The sequence below is a fragment of the Antedon mediterranea genome, chromosome 11 (genome assembly GCF_964355755.1).
Source record: "Antedon mediterranea chromosome 11, ecAntMedi1.1, whole genome shotgun sequence".
NCBI classification, from domain to species: domain Eukaryota; kingdom Metazoa; phylum Echinodermata; class Crinoidea; order Comatulida; family Antedonidae; genus Antedon; species Antedon mediterranea.
Window position 1 is genome coordinate 14,234,074 of NC_092680.1, and position 14,570 is coordinate 14,248,643.

At 32.1% G+C, this 14,570-nt stretch overlaps 3 protein-coding genes across 3 annotated transcripts in view; 1 reads left to right on the top strand and 2 right to left on the bottom strand.

Moving 5' to 3' along the window:
• The window catches only part of LOC140061996 (uncharacterized), a 76,186-nt gene extending 69,833 nt beyond the window's left edge, over window positions 1–6,353 (top strand). The window contains exons 10-17 of the mRNA XM_072108036.1: window positions 3,014–3,112; window positions 3,230–3,334; window positions 3,464–3,571; window positions 3,805–3,903; window positions 4,021–4,125; window positions 4,255–4,362; window positions 4,597–4,752; window positions 4,860–6,353. Of these exons, the coding sequence (XP_071964137.1) occupies window positions 3,014–3,112; window positions 3,230–3,334; window positions 3,464–3,571; window positions 3,805–3,903; window positions 4,021–4,125; window positions 4,255–4,362; window positions 4,597–4,752; window positions 4,860–4,869 (790 nt within the window). The 3' untranslated portion in view covers window positions 4,870–6,353. The remainder of the gene's footprint in view (window positions 1–3,013; window positions 3,113–3,229; window positions 3,335–3,463; window positions 3,572–3,804; window positions 3,904–4,020; window positions 4,126–4,254; window positions 4,363–4,596; window positions 4,753–4,859) is intronic.
• On the bottom strand, window positions 5,218–5,589 carry LOC140061997 (uncharacterized). Its single transcript, XM_072108037.1, has one exon. The coding sequence runs from the start codon at window positions 5,587–5,589 to the stop codon at window positions 5,218–5,220; it is 372 nt and encodes a 123-aa protein (XP_071964138.1).
• A 419-nt stretch (window positions 6,354–6,772) lies between the features above and the next one.
• Window positions 6,773–14,569, bottom strand: LOC140062311 (adenylate kinase isoenzyme 6-like). The gene is made up of 4 exons (XM_072108468.1): window positions 14,462–14,569; window positions 11,192–11,343; window positions 10,383–10,528; window positions 6,773–7,905 (listed from the first exon to the last, which is right to left on the bottom strand). Exons 1-4 carry the CDS (start codon window positions 14,511–14,513, stop codon window positions 7,710–7,712), a joined length of 546 nt encoding a protein of 181 aa, XP_071964569.1. The 5' UTR covers window positions 14,514–14,569; the 3' UTR covers window positions 6,773–7,709.
• Between the last annotated feature and the right edge of the window lies 1 nt (window position 14,570).

Below are 14,570 nucleotides of genomic sequence, written 5' to 3' on the forward strand. Positions count from 1 at the left end.
TTTTTTGTATTGAAAATTGACATAGTGTTGAGAACTGATAGATTATGAAAAAATAATGATGAATATCGATTCAGAACTTCTTTAAACAAAGGGGGGTCATTCCTTCACAGGGGGGTTGAAAATTTTAGATAGGCCATGAAAACAAACCCCCCTGCAATTTCTATGATATTCTGATTTAAAACCAAATTCATTTTGTATTAATAATTGACATAGTGTTGAGAACTGATCGATTATGAAAAAATAATGAAGAATATCGATTCAGAATTTCTTTAAACAGAGGGGGACTTTCTTTCACAGGGGGGTTGAAAATGTTAGATAGGCCATGAAAACGAACCCCACTCCAATTTCTATGATATTCAAAACCAAATTTTGTTTGTATTGATATTTGACATAGTGCTGAGAACTGATCGATTATGAAAAAATAATGATGAAAATCGATTCAGAACTTTTTTAAACAGAAGGTACCAAGGTGGGGGGAGGGGGGGGGGGAAAGACATTCTTTCTATGAAAATTGTATTATTATTATTGCGACATAAAAAAATAAAATTATGATTATAAAAAAGGCCCTCGTAATATCCATGTTTATTTATTTTTTGTTTTTAGATAACTATGTAGTTCTGCTATAAGAGATGGGAGAGGGTCAGTCAAAAGAGAAGGGAGGTGTTGAGGGGGGAGGGGGTTAACTTTCACGGGGGGGTTGAAAGTTTTAGCTTAGCTAAAATTTTCAACCTCCCCTCCAAGCCAGCGAAGATCAGTGAAGCGTGTAATCGTTGAATAAACATGAAAAACTCCCTTTTCGCGCATGCGTTGTTAAGGGGGGGTTGAGAATTATGGGGAGGTTGGATTTCTTGTCAAATTGCCCGACGATTCCATTTTACAGTGGGTAATTACTGTAACAAGTACAATAGTCACTGAATTGTAATATCTTTTCGTATGTTAATACACTGTGCTCAAGTGGACCCAATTTGGAGCCAGTGGACCACAGTGATATAAAATAGAAAAAAGTCACTGAATTGTAATATCTTTTCGTATGTTAATACATTACACTGTGCTCAAGTTATTAAAATCACTGATGTGGCTTGAAACTATTTTTTCTTTTGGTCTACGGATGGAGTAACCGATATTGAACAAATATACCGAGTTTGAAATATTTTTTAATTCCAGAAGTATTTTTTCTCGATGTTTTTGTATGTGACTATTTCCCTGTGCTCCCATTGGTGCCAAATTGGGTCCACTTGAGCACAGTGTATTAACATACGAAAAAATAATATTATAATTTAGTGACTTTTTTCTATTTTATATCACTGTGTGCTCACTGGCGCGCGTGCCAAATTGGGTCCACGTGAGCACAGTGTATTGACATACGAAAAGATATTAAAATTCAGTGACTTATTTCTATTTTATATCACTGTGCTCCACTGGCGCCAAATTAGGTCCACTTGAACACAGTGTATTAACATACGAAAAGATATTAACATTCAGTGAATTATTTCTATTTTATATCACTGTGCTCCACTGGCTCCAAATTGGGTCCACTTGAGCACAGTGTATTAACATACGAAAAGATATTCAAATTCAGTGACTTTTTTCTATTTTATATCACTGTGCTCCACTGGCTCCAAATTGTGTCCACTTGAGCACAGTGTATTAACATACGAAAAGATATTAAAATTCAGTGACTTATTTCTATTTTATATCACTCTTCCTGTGCTCCCCTGGCTCCAAATTGGGTCCACTTGAGCACAGTGTATTAACATACGAAAAGAAATTAGTGACTTATTTCTATTTTATATCACTGCGCTCCACTAGTGCTAAATTTGGTCCACTGGAGCAGCTACCGTAGTACTATTAAATTAAATCCCAGAATGTATTGTATGAGAACTTTATATAAATTTAACTCCTGTGATTTGATGTTACTTTCGTTCTATAGTTCCGTTATATGTAATGTTTGGACGTACTGCCTCTCCTGTTGGGCTGGTAATGTTACCGGAGGGAATAAAGGACGCCTTGAAACTTTCATCCGTCGGGCTGGTAAAATGATTGGTCTGGAACTGCCTTCCATTACCAATGTGCACCTAGAACACCTCCAGAAAGATTTTGAACGCATTGAGTCGGATGCCTCTCATCCTCTCCATAAAGTGATCATAGACCAACTTAATCCAAGTGGTAGATTGAGGCTCCTCAGTGTGAAAACAAATCGATATGCCAAATCCTTTATTCCCTCCGGTATCATCCAGTACAACAGAAAGTCAAGAAGATAATTTTATCTTGTATTTTTGATGTTTTTATATGAATGGTTTTTTTGCTATATTTGTTTTTATTGTGTTTTCTTGTTAGTATGACGAGCAATGAATTTCCTTTTTGAGGATCAATAAATGTTATCTTATCTTATCTTATCTTATTTCTATTTCGTAAGTACCGTAAATAAAGGCATAAATGGCGCTCCGTAGAAGTAGAGAATGCTCGATCGTCGAAATGACGCTCTGAATATACCTCATTGTGGACAAAAAGTCACCTATTTTGGACAGCCAATTATGAAAGTTACACCTATTATGTACAAACAACAGCACCCTCTAGTCCCTATTATGGACAGAAAGTAACCTATTATGGACAGAAAAGTAACCTATTATGGACAGATTTCACCAACCCTATTGGAGAAATCTTATGTAGGAGAATTTTACAGTAGGCGGAGGTATGCACTCTCGGAGTGGCTTTCTAGTTTATAATGAAATCTAGATAAAAATTAACTTATGTCTTTATTATTATGTAACAACAAATGTGGTTTATGACATTATACGCATATGGATCTTTCATCGGATTGTGATACCGGCTATGGTGTTCGCGTTAGCAAGGTCCTATCATATATTACAAATAATTAAAGATTCTGAGAAAATCAATCAATCAATATATCTTTTAAAAATCAATTATCTTTATTTAGATCAATGCATATAACCTATAATTCGTGACGAATTAAATCTAGTTATTTATCTATTTTCATCATGTTATTGTTTAGGAATCGTCAAGAAGAAACGTCTATTAATGGACGTGACATGGAAGAACATCACAGAACACAAGAACCAGGCAATGGGGAACAACAACTATCAAATCAAACGTAAAGTTATTAACTTTTTACTTAACCTTTTCTTTGTATTCATTTTGTTTCTCTTATTTTTCGAGGTTTACTTCTACTATTTTATTGAATATTTTATATAATTGTTTTGTTTTTTAGGAATCTGGAAACAGATAATAACGTCACTGATGTAACTGACATGGTACCTTGCATAACTCAAGAACCACGTCATGTGTACGAACAACAAATTATATCGACACAAAAGTAAGTTATAACAGGGAAGGTTTTTCACTCTTCCCTGGTTAAAAGAGTTTTGCTAAAAGTGTATTTTGTATCTTTCTATTTCTTAAATGTGAATGTTTATTCTCTTTTTATAATTGCCTTATTATTTAGAAATTGTCAACAAGAAGCAGATAGTGAAGCCACCGATGGACGTGATATTAAAGTAACTGACGGAATCCAGCTACGCCATGAGTACGAACAAATTATATTGACTCAAACGTAAGTTAATTAACAACACCCTGGTTTTAAAATCTTGAAACAAATTCATTTAGATTCTAATATTTAGAAGAGTCATTTTTCTTTTTTTGTTGTTGATCCAATGGATCGAATCGAAAGTAGGCCTACTAAAGGTAGTACCGTACTTATGACGACGTTTTGCAAATATTACATATTTCTCTCTTTCTGTATTGTTATTTTTATGATTTATCTATTTTCATCACTTTATTGCTTAGAAATCGTCAAGAAGAAACGTCTATTGATGGACGCGACATGGAAGAACCTAACAGAACACAAGAACCAGGCAATGGGGAACAACAACTATCAAATCAAACGTAAAGTTATTAACTTTTTACTTAACCTTTTCTTTGTATTCATTTTGTTTCTCTTATTTTTCAAGGTTTACTTCTACTATTTTATTGAATATTTTATATAATTGTTTTGTTTTTTAGGAATCTGGAAACGGATAATAACGTCACTGATGTAACTGACATGGTACCTTGCATAACTCAAGAACCACGTCATGTGTACGAACAACAAATTATATCGACACAAGAGTAAGTTATAACAGGGAAGGTTTTTCACTCTTCCCTGGTTAAAAGAGTTTTGCTAAAAGTGTATTTTGTATCTTTCTATTTCTTAACTGTGAATGTTTATTCTCTTTTTATAATTGCCTTATTATTTAGAAATTGTCAACAAGAAGCAGATAGTGAAGCCACCGATGGACGTGATATTAAAGTAACTGACGGAATCCAGCTACGCCATGAGTACGAACAAATTATATTGACTCAAACGTAAGTTAATTAACAACACCCTGGTTTTAAAATCTTGAAACAAATTCATTTAGATTCTAATATTTAGAAGAGTCATTTTTCTTTTTTTGTTGTTGATCCAATGGATCGAATCGAAAGTAGGCCTACTAAAGGTGGTACCGTACTTATGACGACGTTTTGCAAATATTACATATTTCTCTCTGTTCTGTATTGTTATTTTTATGATTTATCTATTTTCATCACTTTATTGTTTAGAAATCGTCAAGAAGAAACGTCTATTGATGGACGCGACATGGAAGAACCTAACAGAACACAAGAACCAGTCAATGGGGAACAACAACAACAACAACAACAACACCACAGAACACAAGAACCAGGCAATGGGGAACAACAACTTATATCAAATAAAACGTAAAGTTATTAACTTTTTACTTAACTTTATCTTTGTTTCTTTCGTTATTCGAAGGTTTACCTCTACTATTTTGTTGAATATTTTATATAATTGTTTTGTTTTTTAGGAATCTGTAAACAGAGATAATAAAGTCACCGATGGAACTGACATGGTACCTTGCATAACTCAAGAACCACGTCATGTGTACGAACAACAAATTGTATCGACACTAAAGTAAAATTTGTTTGAATACGTTAAATAAATTGAGAATGGTGAATTATTATAATAAACATTATTTTAATAAAAACTTAACTAAAAAATACGTTTATTCTTTGATTTTATTCTTAAACATATATTGCTTAGTTTCATTTATTTGTTCCTCCATCGTGGTTTCATAGACTTTACTACTGTACGTTTATAATACTGCATTGGCTTGTTGTAGCTGCGGCGGTATTGGCGTCCCATAGAAAATGTTGGCGGCCGTTTCAGTCGGCGGCCGTTTCGGTCACACACCCAGAGAATACGGGCACACTGCTTGATATGATACCATTAATGATGACTTGTTGTTGCCGGTCATAGAGGAAACTCTGTATCCACTTATGCACTTTTCCCTTGATCCCATACCATTCCAATTTTGACAGCAGTCGCCAGTGTCCAACCTTGTCAAACGCTTTGGCAAAGTCATGTATACAAACATCAGTTTGCAGACTGTCCATCATATTTGCTGTGATATCATGTACAAATTCTATCAACTGTGTCTCACAGCTCCGCCTTGCTCGAAATCCATGTTGCTTAGAATGTAGAATAGTGTTTAATTCTGCATGGTTCATCAGACTACTAGTGATAGTGTGCTCCATGACTTTAGATGCGATACTTGTCAGGCTAATAGGTTGATAATTTCTTTTGTCACTATGCTGGCCTTTCTTGAAGATGGGGACAATATTTGCATTCTTCCAGTCACTAGGCACAATCCCAGTATCTAAAGATTTCTTGAATAAGCCACAGAATATCTGGGATATATCTGATGTCTAGGCCTATAGCTAGCGTACGATATTTGTACGGTTCTGCTGTTTACAAAACTAAGACTAGACTGAATTTTTAAAGTAATACATATGTATATGCATTATTTTTCCAAAACATCAAAAATTGCAGGGAATAAATCATTAGCCAATCATCTACTATGTACTATTTTAAATACATGTTTATAGATAGACACATTTTGAGTTTTAGAAACTATTCCATCTTAAGACAAATTTTCTCTTTTGAAACTTGTAAATATAATTATGATTTAAATCAATTTTATTTTTACTATTTATGTATCAAAATAAATGAAATAATAATAACTATTACTTTATTAGCATAAAGTGGTCCATAATTGGATTGACACTTTAGTATAATAAATAAATTGTCGTAGTATACATTGCTATTTTTATTTTAATTACCATAAAGTATTTCAATCTAAACTAATGAATGTGTTAAATCAACATTGATTCAATAAAAGAGTTACAAAATCTAGATGTTTGTTGTGTATGTTTTTTAATAAATATGTTGTAGATGCTCATTTGGCAAAGATGATGATGTCTGGTTGACACCGCATATTTCTCTTTTTATTGATTGGTCAAATATCTTGCATATATTGCAGTTCTTTGGCAAAGGATATATATAATTGTAACTAAGACATTAAAAATTCAAACTTTTAGTGTTGTAGTTTTTTAATTCCAAAATTGTGTACATCTCAACATACATTACTTTTGTGTTTTTATCTACTTTTTATATTTGTTTTTAGTAAAACTATAAGACCTATTTTTTTTTACATATCAACATAAATTCATAATTTCATTAATACAGTTTGGATTTGTCATGTAATTTAATTAGTGATTTCATAAGTATTTTGGTATGCATTTTTCTCTTACACATAAAATTTAAACTGATATAATATAATATAATTTCAAATACAATTTGAAATTATATTAAATTAATTAGACACAATATGTTGCATACGAATAAGAGAAAAGATAAATGTATTTAGCACAAAATTTTACTACAATGGCTACACACGAAAAAAAAACATGTGCAAAAACACATTATTATGTCAATGATAGTTGATACAAATCAAATTTGTTTTGAATTCTGAAAAATCCAGATTAAAATCCTAAATATTATGGCAAATATAACCTTCCAGAAGAAACAGTATAAAATTAAAATCACTAATTAATGTATTAATCAACTAATATTTAAAAATATTTAATGCTTACATAAATCCAAGGTTGAAGTTTATTTTCACCGATTTAAAATTACTGTTTTTTGTAATAATAGAGTTCAGTACTTGGTATTTGTACTTGTTTTTTTTAAAATAAATTATATTTTTATAAAATGGTAGACAACATACCTCATTTTTAATAAATATATTTCTGTTCAACCACATCTATGGTTTAGATGTAATACTTTTTTTTCACATTACTGATTTTTATTATTTATTTTTTTGGAATTTCTATAGACTTGATATAAATGTTTAGCTTAGTTGCATAATTAGTTTCCAAAGCAATGTCAACATGCAATTATGTTGGTATCTGTCACGTCAAATCAAGGTTCAGAGTATTGATAGCCAGTAAGAAGGTGAAGTGCTTTACAAATTGGATTGATTCTTTAAAGCTATGTTCACACATGGCACATTCGTAATCTAGTAACCAAAATTACTGGCATCATTATTTACCCGTAACGCCGATCCTGAAGGAAATCTAGGAGACACATTGGCCAAATTGAGAACCGATACTGATAACCTATTCGGGTCATATACCTATATCAGTTGATCAAAATAATGCTATCCAGATTGGCCACTCTCATGGACTGCAATCGGTAGACAAACTGAGCTACTGATCTGGATACAAAGTCCTGTTTAAATTATTGATTGTGACGCAAACCCTGTTGTAGGGCTATTTAATGACAGCATAAAATACTTATTTAAGAACATCTAGTTTCAAATCTGTTCCTTTGACGCTTTCCATCTTTCAATATAGTCTTTGATTTTATCTATGTTGGTTTCCAGATCATCAGGACAGTTACTGGCCAATGGGAATACGATGCTTGGCAGGTACGAGCTTCTTGCTTCATCTAGAATTGTCTGGAATATTTCACATTGTATGTTGTCCTGGAGTTTACGACCACTGTAGCCCCTAAAATAAAAATAATAAATAAAGAATATATGTGTGACATTAAATCACAGATGCAAAATTTTTCTCAATCTTGGAAATAGTTTTGTAAACAATTTCATCTGGTTTTAATGTAGAATAAAGTAAAGTTCATAGATAAACCATGTAGTGGCTGCAGAGGAGTCTATTCATAACCTAACAACATATCAACTGATGCTGTGGGCTGGACCAGACTGCCTGTCTAACTGTGAGCCGGACCAAACTGTCTGTCTGTCCATCTGTGAGCTGGACCAAACTGTCTTTCTGTCTATCTGTGAGCTGGACCAAACTGTCTGTCTGTCTATCTGTGAGCTGGACCAAACTGTTTTATACTGGTTTAGTCAAATTTATTCACCTCCCTAATATAAAAATTGTACAGCAAAATAAAACACGAATCAAAAGATTAAAATGATTTTAACAAGTTAAATAAAGTGTCAAAATCATTTTGAAAAGGGCAGACTTACGCTATCACAGATACCACGATTGACACAATCCACAGATTTACACATTTTTTAAAGATTATGGCGGAATGTACTATTAAAGACAATATTACAAATAGAAAAGTCATTGCTTTGTATGTTATCAATTAGGTTGTTTTTTACATGTTCTAAATTGCTATTTAATAGATGCGATTAAAAGGTATGTGACTAGTTTGCCGACTGCCAGATTGCTGACTCCTCGTTTGCCGACTGGCTATGTAAATGGTTTATCAAATAGCCAGTCAGCACACGCAAAACCCACATTGCACACAATAATAAAAATATGAAAAATCATACTTTAATCAATGGTTTCTATTACCTAAGATACCTTGGTGTTTTGAAATGTTTTTTTCATACGCACAAGCCTAGGTAACTGCTATGCTAGCGATCGCTAGGTCACCTGCTGTAGGCTAGGCCTAGCTATCTAGCACACGTACGTCACCCGTGAAGAAGGAAGGTCGATCGTATTAATTTATGACCCCACCAACCACACACAAGTACATTTTAAGAGTTAAATTAAACATCTTAAATACTACAAAATATCTGTATATAATACATTCTAAATACTAAGTTACCGTAAATTAAACATTTTAAATATGATAAATTATATTAATAATATACATCTTAAATACTATACAGTACATCGGGAATTTTTGTAACATTTTACGGTAAGATTACACATCTTAAATACTATATTGCATCAGGAAATTGTCAACATTTAAATACTAAATTAAACATCTTTAAATATGATAAGCTTAATAATACATTCGGAAATTAAATGCTAAATTTAACATCTTTAATACGATAAATATTTAAAATACTAAATTAAACATCTTAAATACCATATTACATTCCGAAATTATTTAAACAATTAATTACTAAATTAAACAAATTCTATATTACATTCGGAAAATATCTAAACAAAATACTAAATTAAAACATCTTAAATACTATATTATTACATTCGGAAAATATTTAAAACAATTAAATACTAAATTAAACATCTTAAAATACGATAAATATTTAAAACACTAAATAAAACACCTTAAATACTATATTACATTCAGAAAATATCTAAACAAAATAGTAAAATAAACATCTTAAATACGATATATATTTAAATATTTAAAATACTAAATTAAACATCTTAAATAATATTACATTAGGAAATTATTTACAAACAAAATAGTAAATTAAACATCTTAATTAAATACTATAGTACATTAGGAAAATATTTAAAACAATTAAATACTAAATTAAACATCTTTAAATACGATAACTTAAATTATACATCTTAAATACGATTATGGCCTACAGTACATGTCGTTGAATCGCGGTCAAATACTCGTCGATCGTGCGTTGTCCTTCGCTTAATTCCATCTGCAACAAATTTTTGAGGAACGAGAGAAAAAGCCATCAGAGACTGGTTTATTCGCTTAACTTCTTGGTTGTTGTGGTATCTTACTGATAAACCCAAGTTCTGTACCTTTTGATAAATAGCCTGAGTGAAGTGAAAGTTGCAGCCTGTCATAGTTGTGCCGGGAAACATTAGCGCAATTGTTGTCATCATGCCGGATACAAAGTCAGTGTGAAACACTGCTCATAGCGGATATTCTCATTGTTAGTGCTCTCATAAGTGAAGATGATCCACAATTGGGCACATATACTTTTTTACTTAAAATTTTGGATTTTTTGTTAATAATCTGAAAAGCTTTTTAAACAAAATACTTAAATTCCTATTAACCTACAATTCAATAGGATTGAAAATGAATGCCTTAAAAGGAACTCTGCATATCAGGCATAATATTTATGAAAGTTTTAATACTGTAAAGCTATGTCTACACTATCAAACTAGTTTGACAAAAAAGTGTGATGTGCCCAAATATGGTAGTGATAAGTTTAAACATGGTAGTGATATGACATCATCATGTCCATATATGGGCACATCACATAAAGTTTGATAGTGTAAATACTTTAACATACCTTTGTTGCAATCTGTTGTAGAGAATGCTGTTATCGGTCCTTAAAACAAAAATGATGTCAAACCAGCGTTCTGGAAAGAACTCACAACTATGATAGTCTATTATACAGCCACCATTGTTGACAATTTCTTCCATTTCATCAATAACCTACAGTAGATAGTTATCAAATATAATCATGTTCATTTTTAAAAACCAAGATTTACCGAAACTTTTGTCAAATAAATGAATGAAATGAAAATTCAATGGCACAAATCTTTTTTATGACACCATGGTTAACTGTGGTGCAGAGCATTGTTGTTATGCTGTTGTTAAGGGGCGGCGCTGCCCGGTCTTCCACCGGAAAAATTGAAAATACACCACGTTTATGTAAGCGCAAAAATAGGGCACTTATTTTTATCATGTAACCCATAATCGTCCAATCAAATGACATAAATATATTTAGGTATTATTTATATAATAGAAAATAATACTAAATATACAATTTATAGAAACATGTTTATTATATTTTAATGCTTGGTACATTAGTTAAGCATAGTTAAGCTTAGTTACATTTTTTTTTTCACATTATTGATTGTCTCCATCCCCGAAACCTCGACTAAGAAATACCGGAATGGTGTCCGGCGGGGGATAGTTTATTACCATTAGTTAAGGTCCTATGTAAAGCACCTAGAGGGGTCAGTGATCCATTAGGCGCTATACAAATACTGTTTATTATTATTATTATTATTGGTATAACTGTGAATGAATGTTTTCATAGTGCAAACTTTTATTTAGCTTGTTACAAGATGTTTCTTTTAAACTATTATTTACCCTGTCTTCATCTAAAACAGGACACTGATAATCCTCATCCCATCCTTCATAAAGTTCTTTTTCTTTTGCTACATCACCAACATTTACATATTGCATGTCCAGCCGAAGAGCAAGTTCCTGTCCTAATGTTGTTTTACCTGTTCCTGGTGTACCTAAAAACATAAAAATAATTTAATTAGTAATTAATAATAATATATATATTAAGGTTTGCATGGCGAAATCAAATGTTCATACACCATATATATTAATGCTACTAAATTATTTTACGTTTCTCCTCCGAAACCACTAAATGGTACATTCTCACATTTGGCACCACACTAATTGATGGGCTATATCACTTTCCTGAATTTTAAAAATAAACACTAAAACAAGGCAAGAAATAAAAAAAATTTCACGTCTCAGCGGCCATGTAGTATGAGTCACAAATCAACTATGCAGCTCTTCTGTTTTGTACCGCAATGGCCGGATCTACCAATACTATGCCGGGTCGCATTATTTTTTTTCCTATTCGGTTAAGGCAGAAACTATAGAGGGCCTGAATCCATGCATGAATACAGTATTTATTTATTTATTTATTAAGGTATTAAAAAAAAAAACATCAAATTCCAACCAGCAGCAAAAGTTGAAAAGGTTGGATTACAATCATAAACTGAGAAGTAAAATACATCAAAGTAGATCTAATCTAAACATTATACATAAAGGATTCGTGCTAAGTGCGGAATAGTAGACCGCCTATATCTTTCAGTACGACATTTGCAAGAATCCAACTTTGAACTAGTATTGTTCCTCGATCTTGAATGCCTATCAGATTTATATGCTGGTAACATATTTCTAAATTTGGTAGATTCTAAAAGACTCTTGCCAAACTTGAGAAGAATATGTTCTCTACGGGACTTTAAAGAAGGCAAACCTACTTGCTCTAAGGCTAATTCATAGCTAACGTAATGTGGGCTTAAAATTATGCACAATGCCCTTTTTTAATTTTTTCAATTAAATTAGATTGCTGAACAGTTCATGATGAATGCCAAACCTGGCAGGCATATTCCAGCACAGGTCTGATATATGATGTAAATACTGTAACCAGGTCACTGACTGGTGCATTAGACCATGGAGAAATATTATTTCTCCATGATTAGACCTTTTCAGGATACATAGTGAGAATAGTCTACGTGAGGCTCTTGATGTTATATCATTAACATTTGAACCCCATTTGAGGTCATTTTGGATTATTACACCAAGCAATTTTAACTTATTAACTATTGGAAGATTAAAGTTATCAATAGTGTATACTAAATTAAGCTGCCGTTGCTTTAAAAAGTTAAATTCAATTACTTGGCATTTAGCTGGTTTAGGTTGAACATCATTAGATGCACACCACTCACTGACACTATTAAGGACACTATGTAAGTTAGAGGAAGCACCACATTTGGTATTCATGATGTGACAGAAAATCTGGAAATAGTTTGCACGTGGTATTGAAACTGATCTCTTGTTGCTACTGTAGGGTAGCTGCTGCAAAAACTCACCAACCATGTAGCTTTTTGTTTTTGTTCTGCAAGTTTCGTATTAAACTGTTTTAAAGTTTCGAAAATATTCAATACATTTTTAAAGCAGTTACTCATATTTTAAAATCATGAAACTATTTAGGGCAAAAGTGGATACCAGCCTCATTTTTGCTGCTAAGTAAGCATAAGTTTTAGAATAATAAATCTATGTAGATTATTGCCCTAGTATACAATGACGGATGTGAGAATAATAAAAGGTAACCTGCAAGACGGTGACATTTGCTGTTATGAATTATGAATAAAAACAGAAATACTACTAAACCTAAAACCATCTTATCGCCAACAGATACGCAAACTTGTGCAGGTAGGACTTTCCAGAACGTTTATATTATTTTAGTAAATAAGACTACATCCAATGCCATGGAAAAACGATTGTACGTCATTAATATGTCTTATTTGACACCTATGAAAACAAATGCGTTTTTTTTTTAAAAAGGGAATCTCCGGTTTGCAAAAACATGTAGCTGTTGAGAAAAATCTGCCAAAATGTTTAATAGCCTTCAAACAGATCATTTTACTGAATTATTTAAGAAAAAATATACGGAAAATCATATTTTACATTGCGTTATCTATTTTTTGACACACTCTATAAATGCGTTTTTTTTAAAATATAAAAGGGGAATCCTCGGTCAGCTAACAAACGTACCTGTTATAGAAGAAAAATCTGCCAAAAATGTTTATTTGCCATAAACAAATGTGTATATGATCATTTCACTGAATTATTTAATAAAAAAATAAATGGAATTATTGTGTTGTCTATTTGACAACTATTAAAATGTATGTTGTTTTTTATAAAAGGGAAATACTGGTCAGCAAAAACATGTAGCTGTTATAGAGGAAACATCTGCCAAAAATGTTTATTTGCCATAAACAAATGTGTATATGATCATTTCACTGAATTATTTAATAAAAAAATAAATGGAATTATTGTGTTGTCTATTTGACAACTATTAAAATGTATGTTGTTTTTTATAAAAGGGAAATACTGGTCAGCAAAAACATGTAGCTGTTATAGAGGAAACATCTGCCAAAAATGTTTAATTACCTTAACCAAACGTGATGATCATTTCACTGAATTATTTGATAAAAAAATATATGGAAAATGATCATACGTCATTACTGCGTTTGACATGACACCCTATAAATGCGTGTCCCGGTCAGCAAAAACATGTACTGTAGCACGAAATCCAAGTAATTTGACCTCATAGCCCTCCTGCAGGTTTTTTTTTTAAAACAGGGCATTGTTAATTCAAACAAACCAACTATTAAATGTACATAACATTTTTATGTTTAAATGTTTTTATGTTAAAAAAAATGGGTTTGAGTAAGCCAAATGGGTACGAGTAACAAAATACTTAGGTACGAGTTTGTATGGGTACAGACTAGACAGGTTGCTGGTTTGCGGGCTAGCTAACAAAAAGTGGCTACGAGTTGACCAATTATTTGGGTACGAGTTAGCTAAGTTTGGTACGAGTTAGCATGGGTACGGGTTTGGGTATGTGTTGACCAGCACCCCTACAGTAGGAAAAAAGGGTTAGCCTAGTATAGGCTCTAGAGGCTAGCTCTAGCCTAGTGTGCCAGGCAGGCCTACTTTAGTCTAGACTTTTTAGTTACTTTAGTAGGACACACTTACTTAACTTAACAATTTAGGCATTGAACAGCACAAAATATAGTAAATTTCCAACTTAAATAATTCTATTATTACCAGTTAAAAGAATATTAGGTGATTCACGGTTTCTTGAGCTATATGTTGCCATTTTACAACAAATTATGGCCTCTCTTGAACGTGTTGTGTGTTTAAAGATTAGGAAAGT

Excerpts from the sequence above, each read along its gene's own strand:
- LOC140061997 (XM_072108037.1), bottom strand. The coding sequence starts at position 5,589 with ATGGAGCACACTATCACTAGTAGTCTGATGAACCATGCAGAATTAAAC.
- LOC140062311 (XM_072108468.1), bottom strand. The coding sequence starts at position 14,513 with ATGGCAACATATAGCTCAAGAAACCGTGAATCACCTAATATTCTTTTA. Across the intron at positions 11,344-14,461 it reads ACCTAATATTCTTTTAACTG|GTACACCAGGAACAGGTAAA; the intron begins GTAATAATAGAA and ends TTATGTTTTTAG. Across the intron at positions 7,906-10,382 it reads TACAACAGATTGCAACAAAG|GGGCTACAGTGGTCGTAAAC; the intron begins GTATGTTAAAGT and ends TTTTTATTTTAG.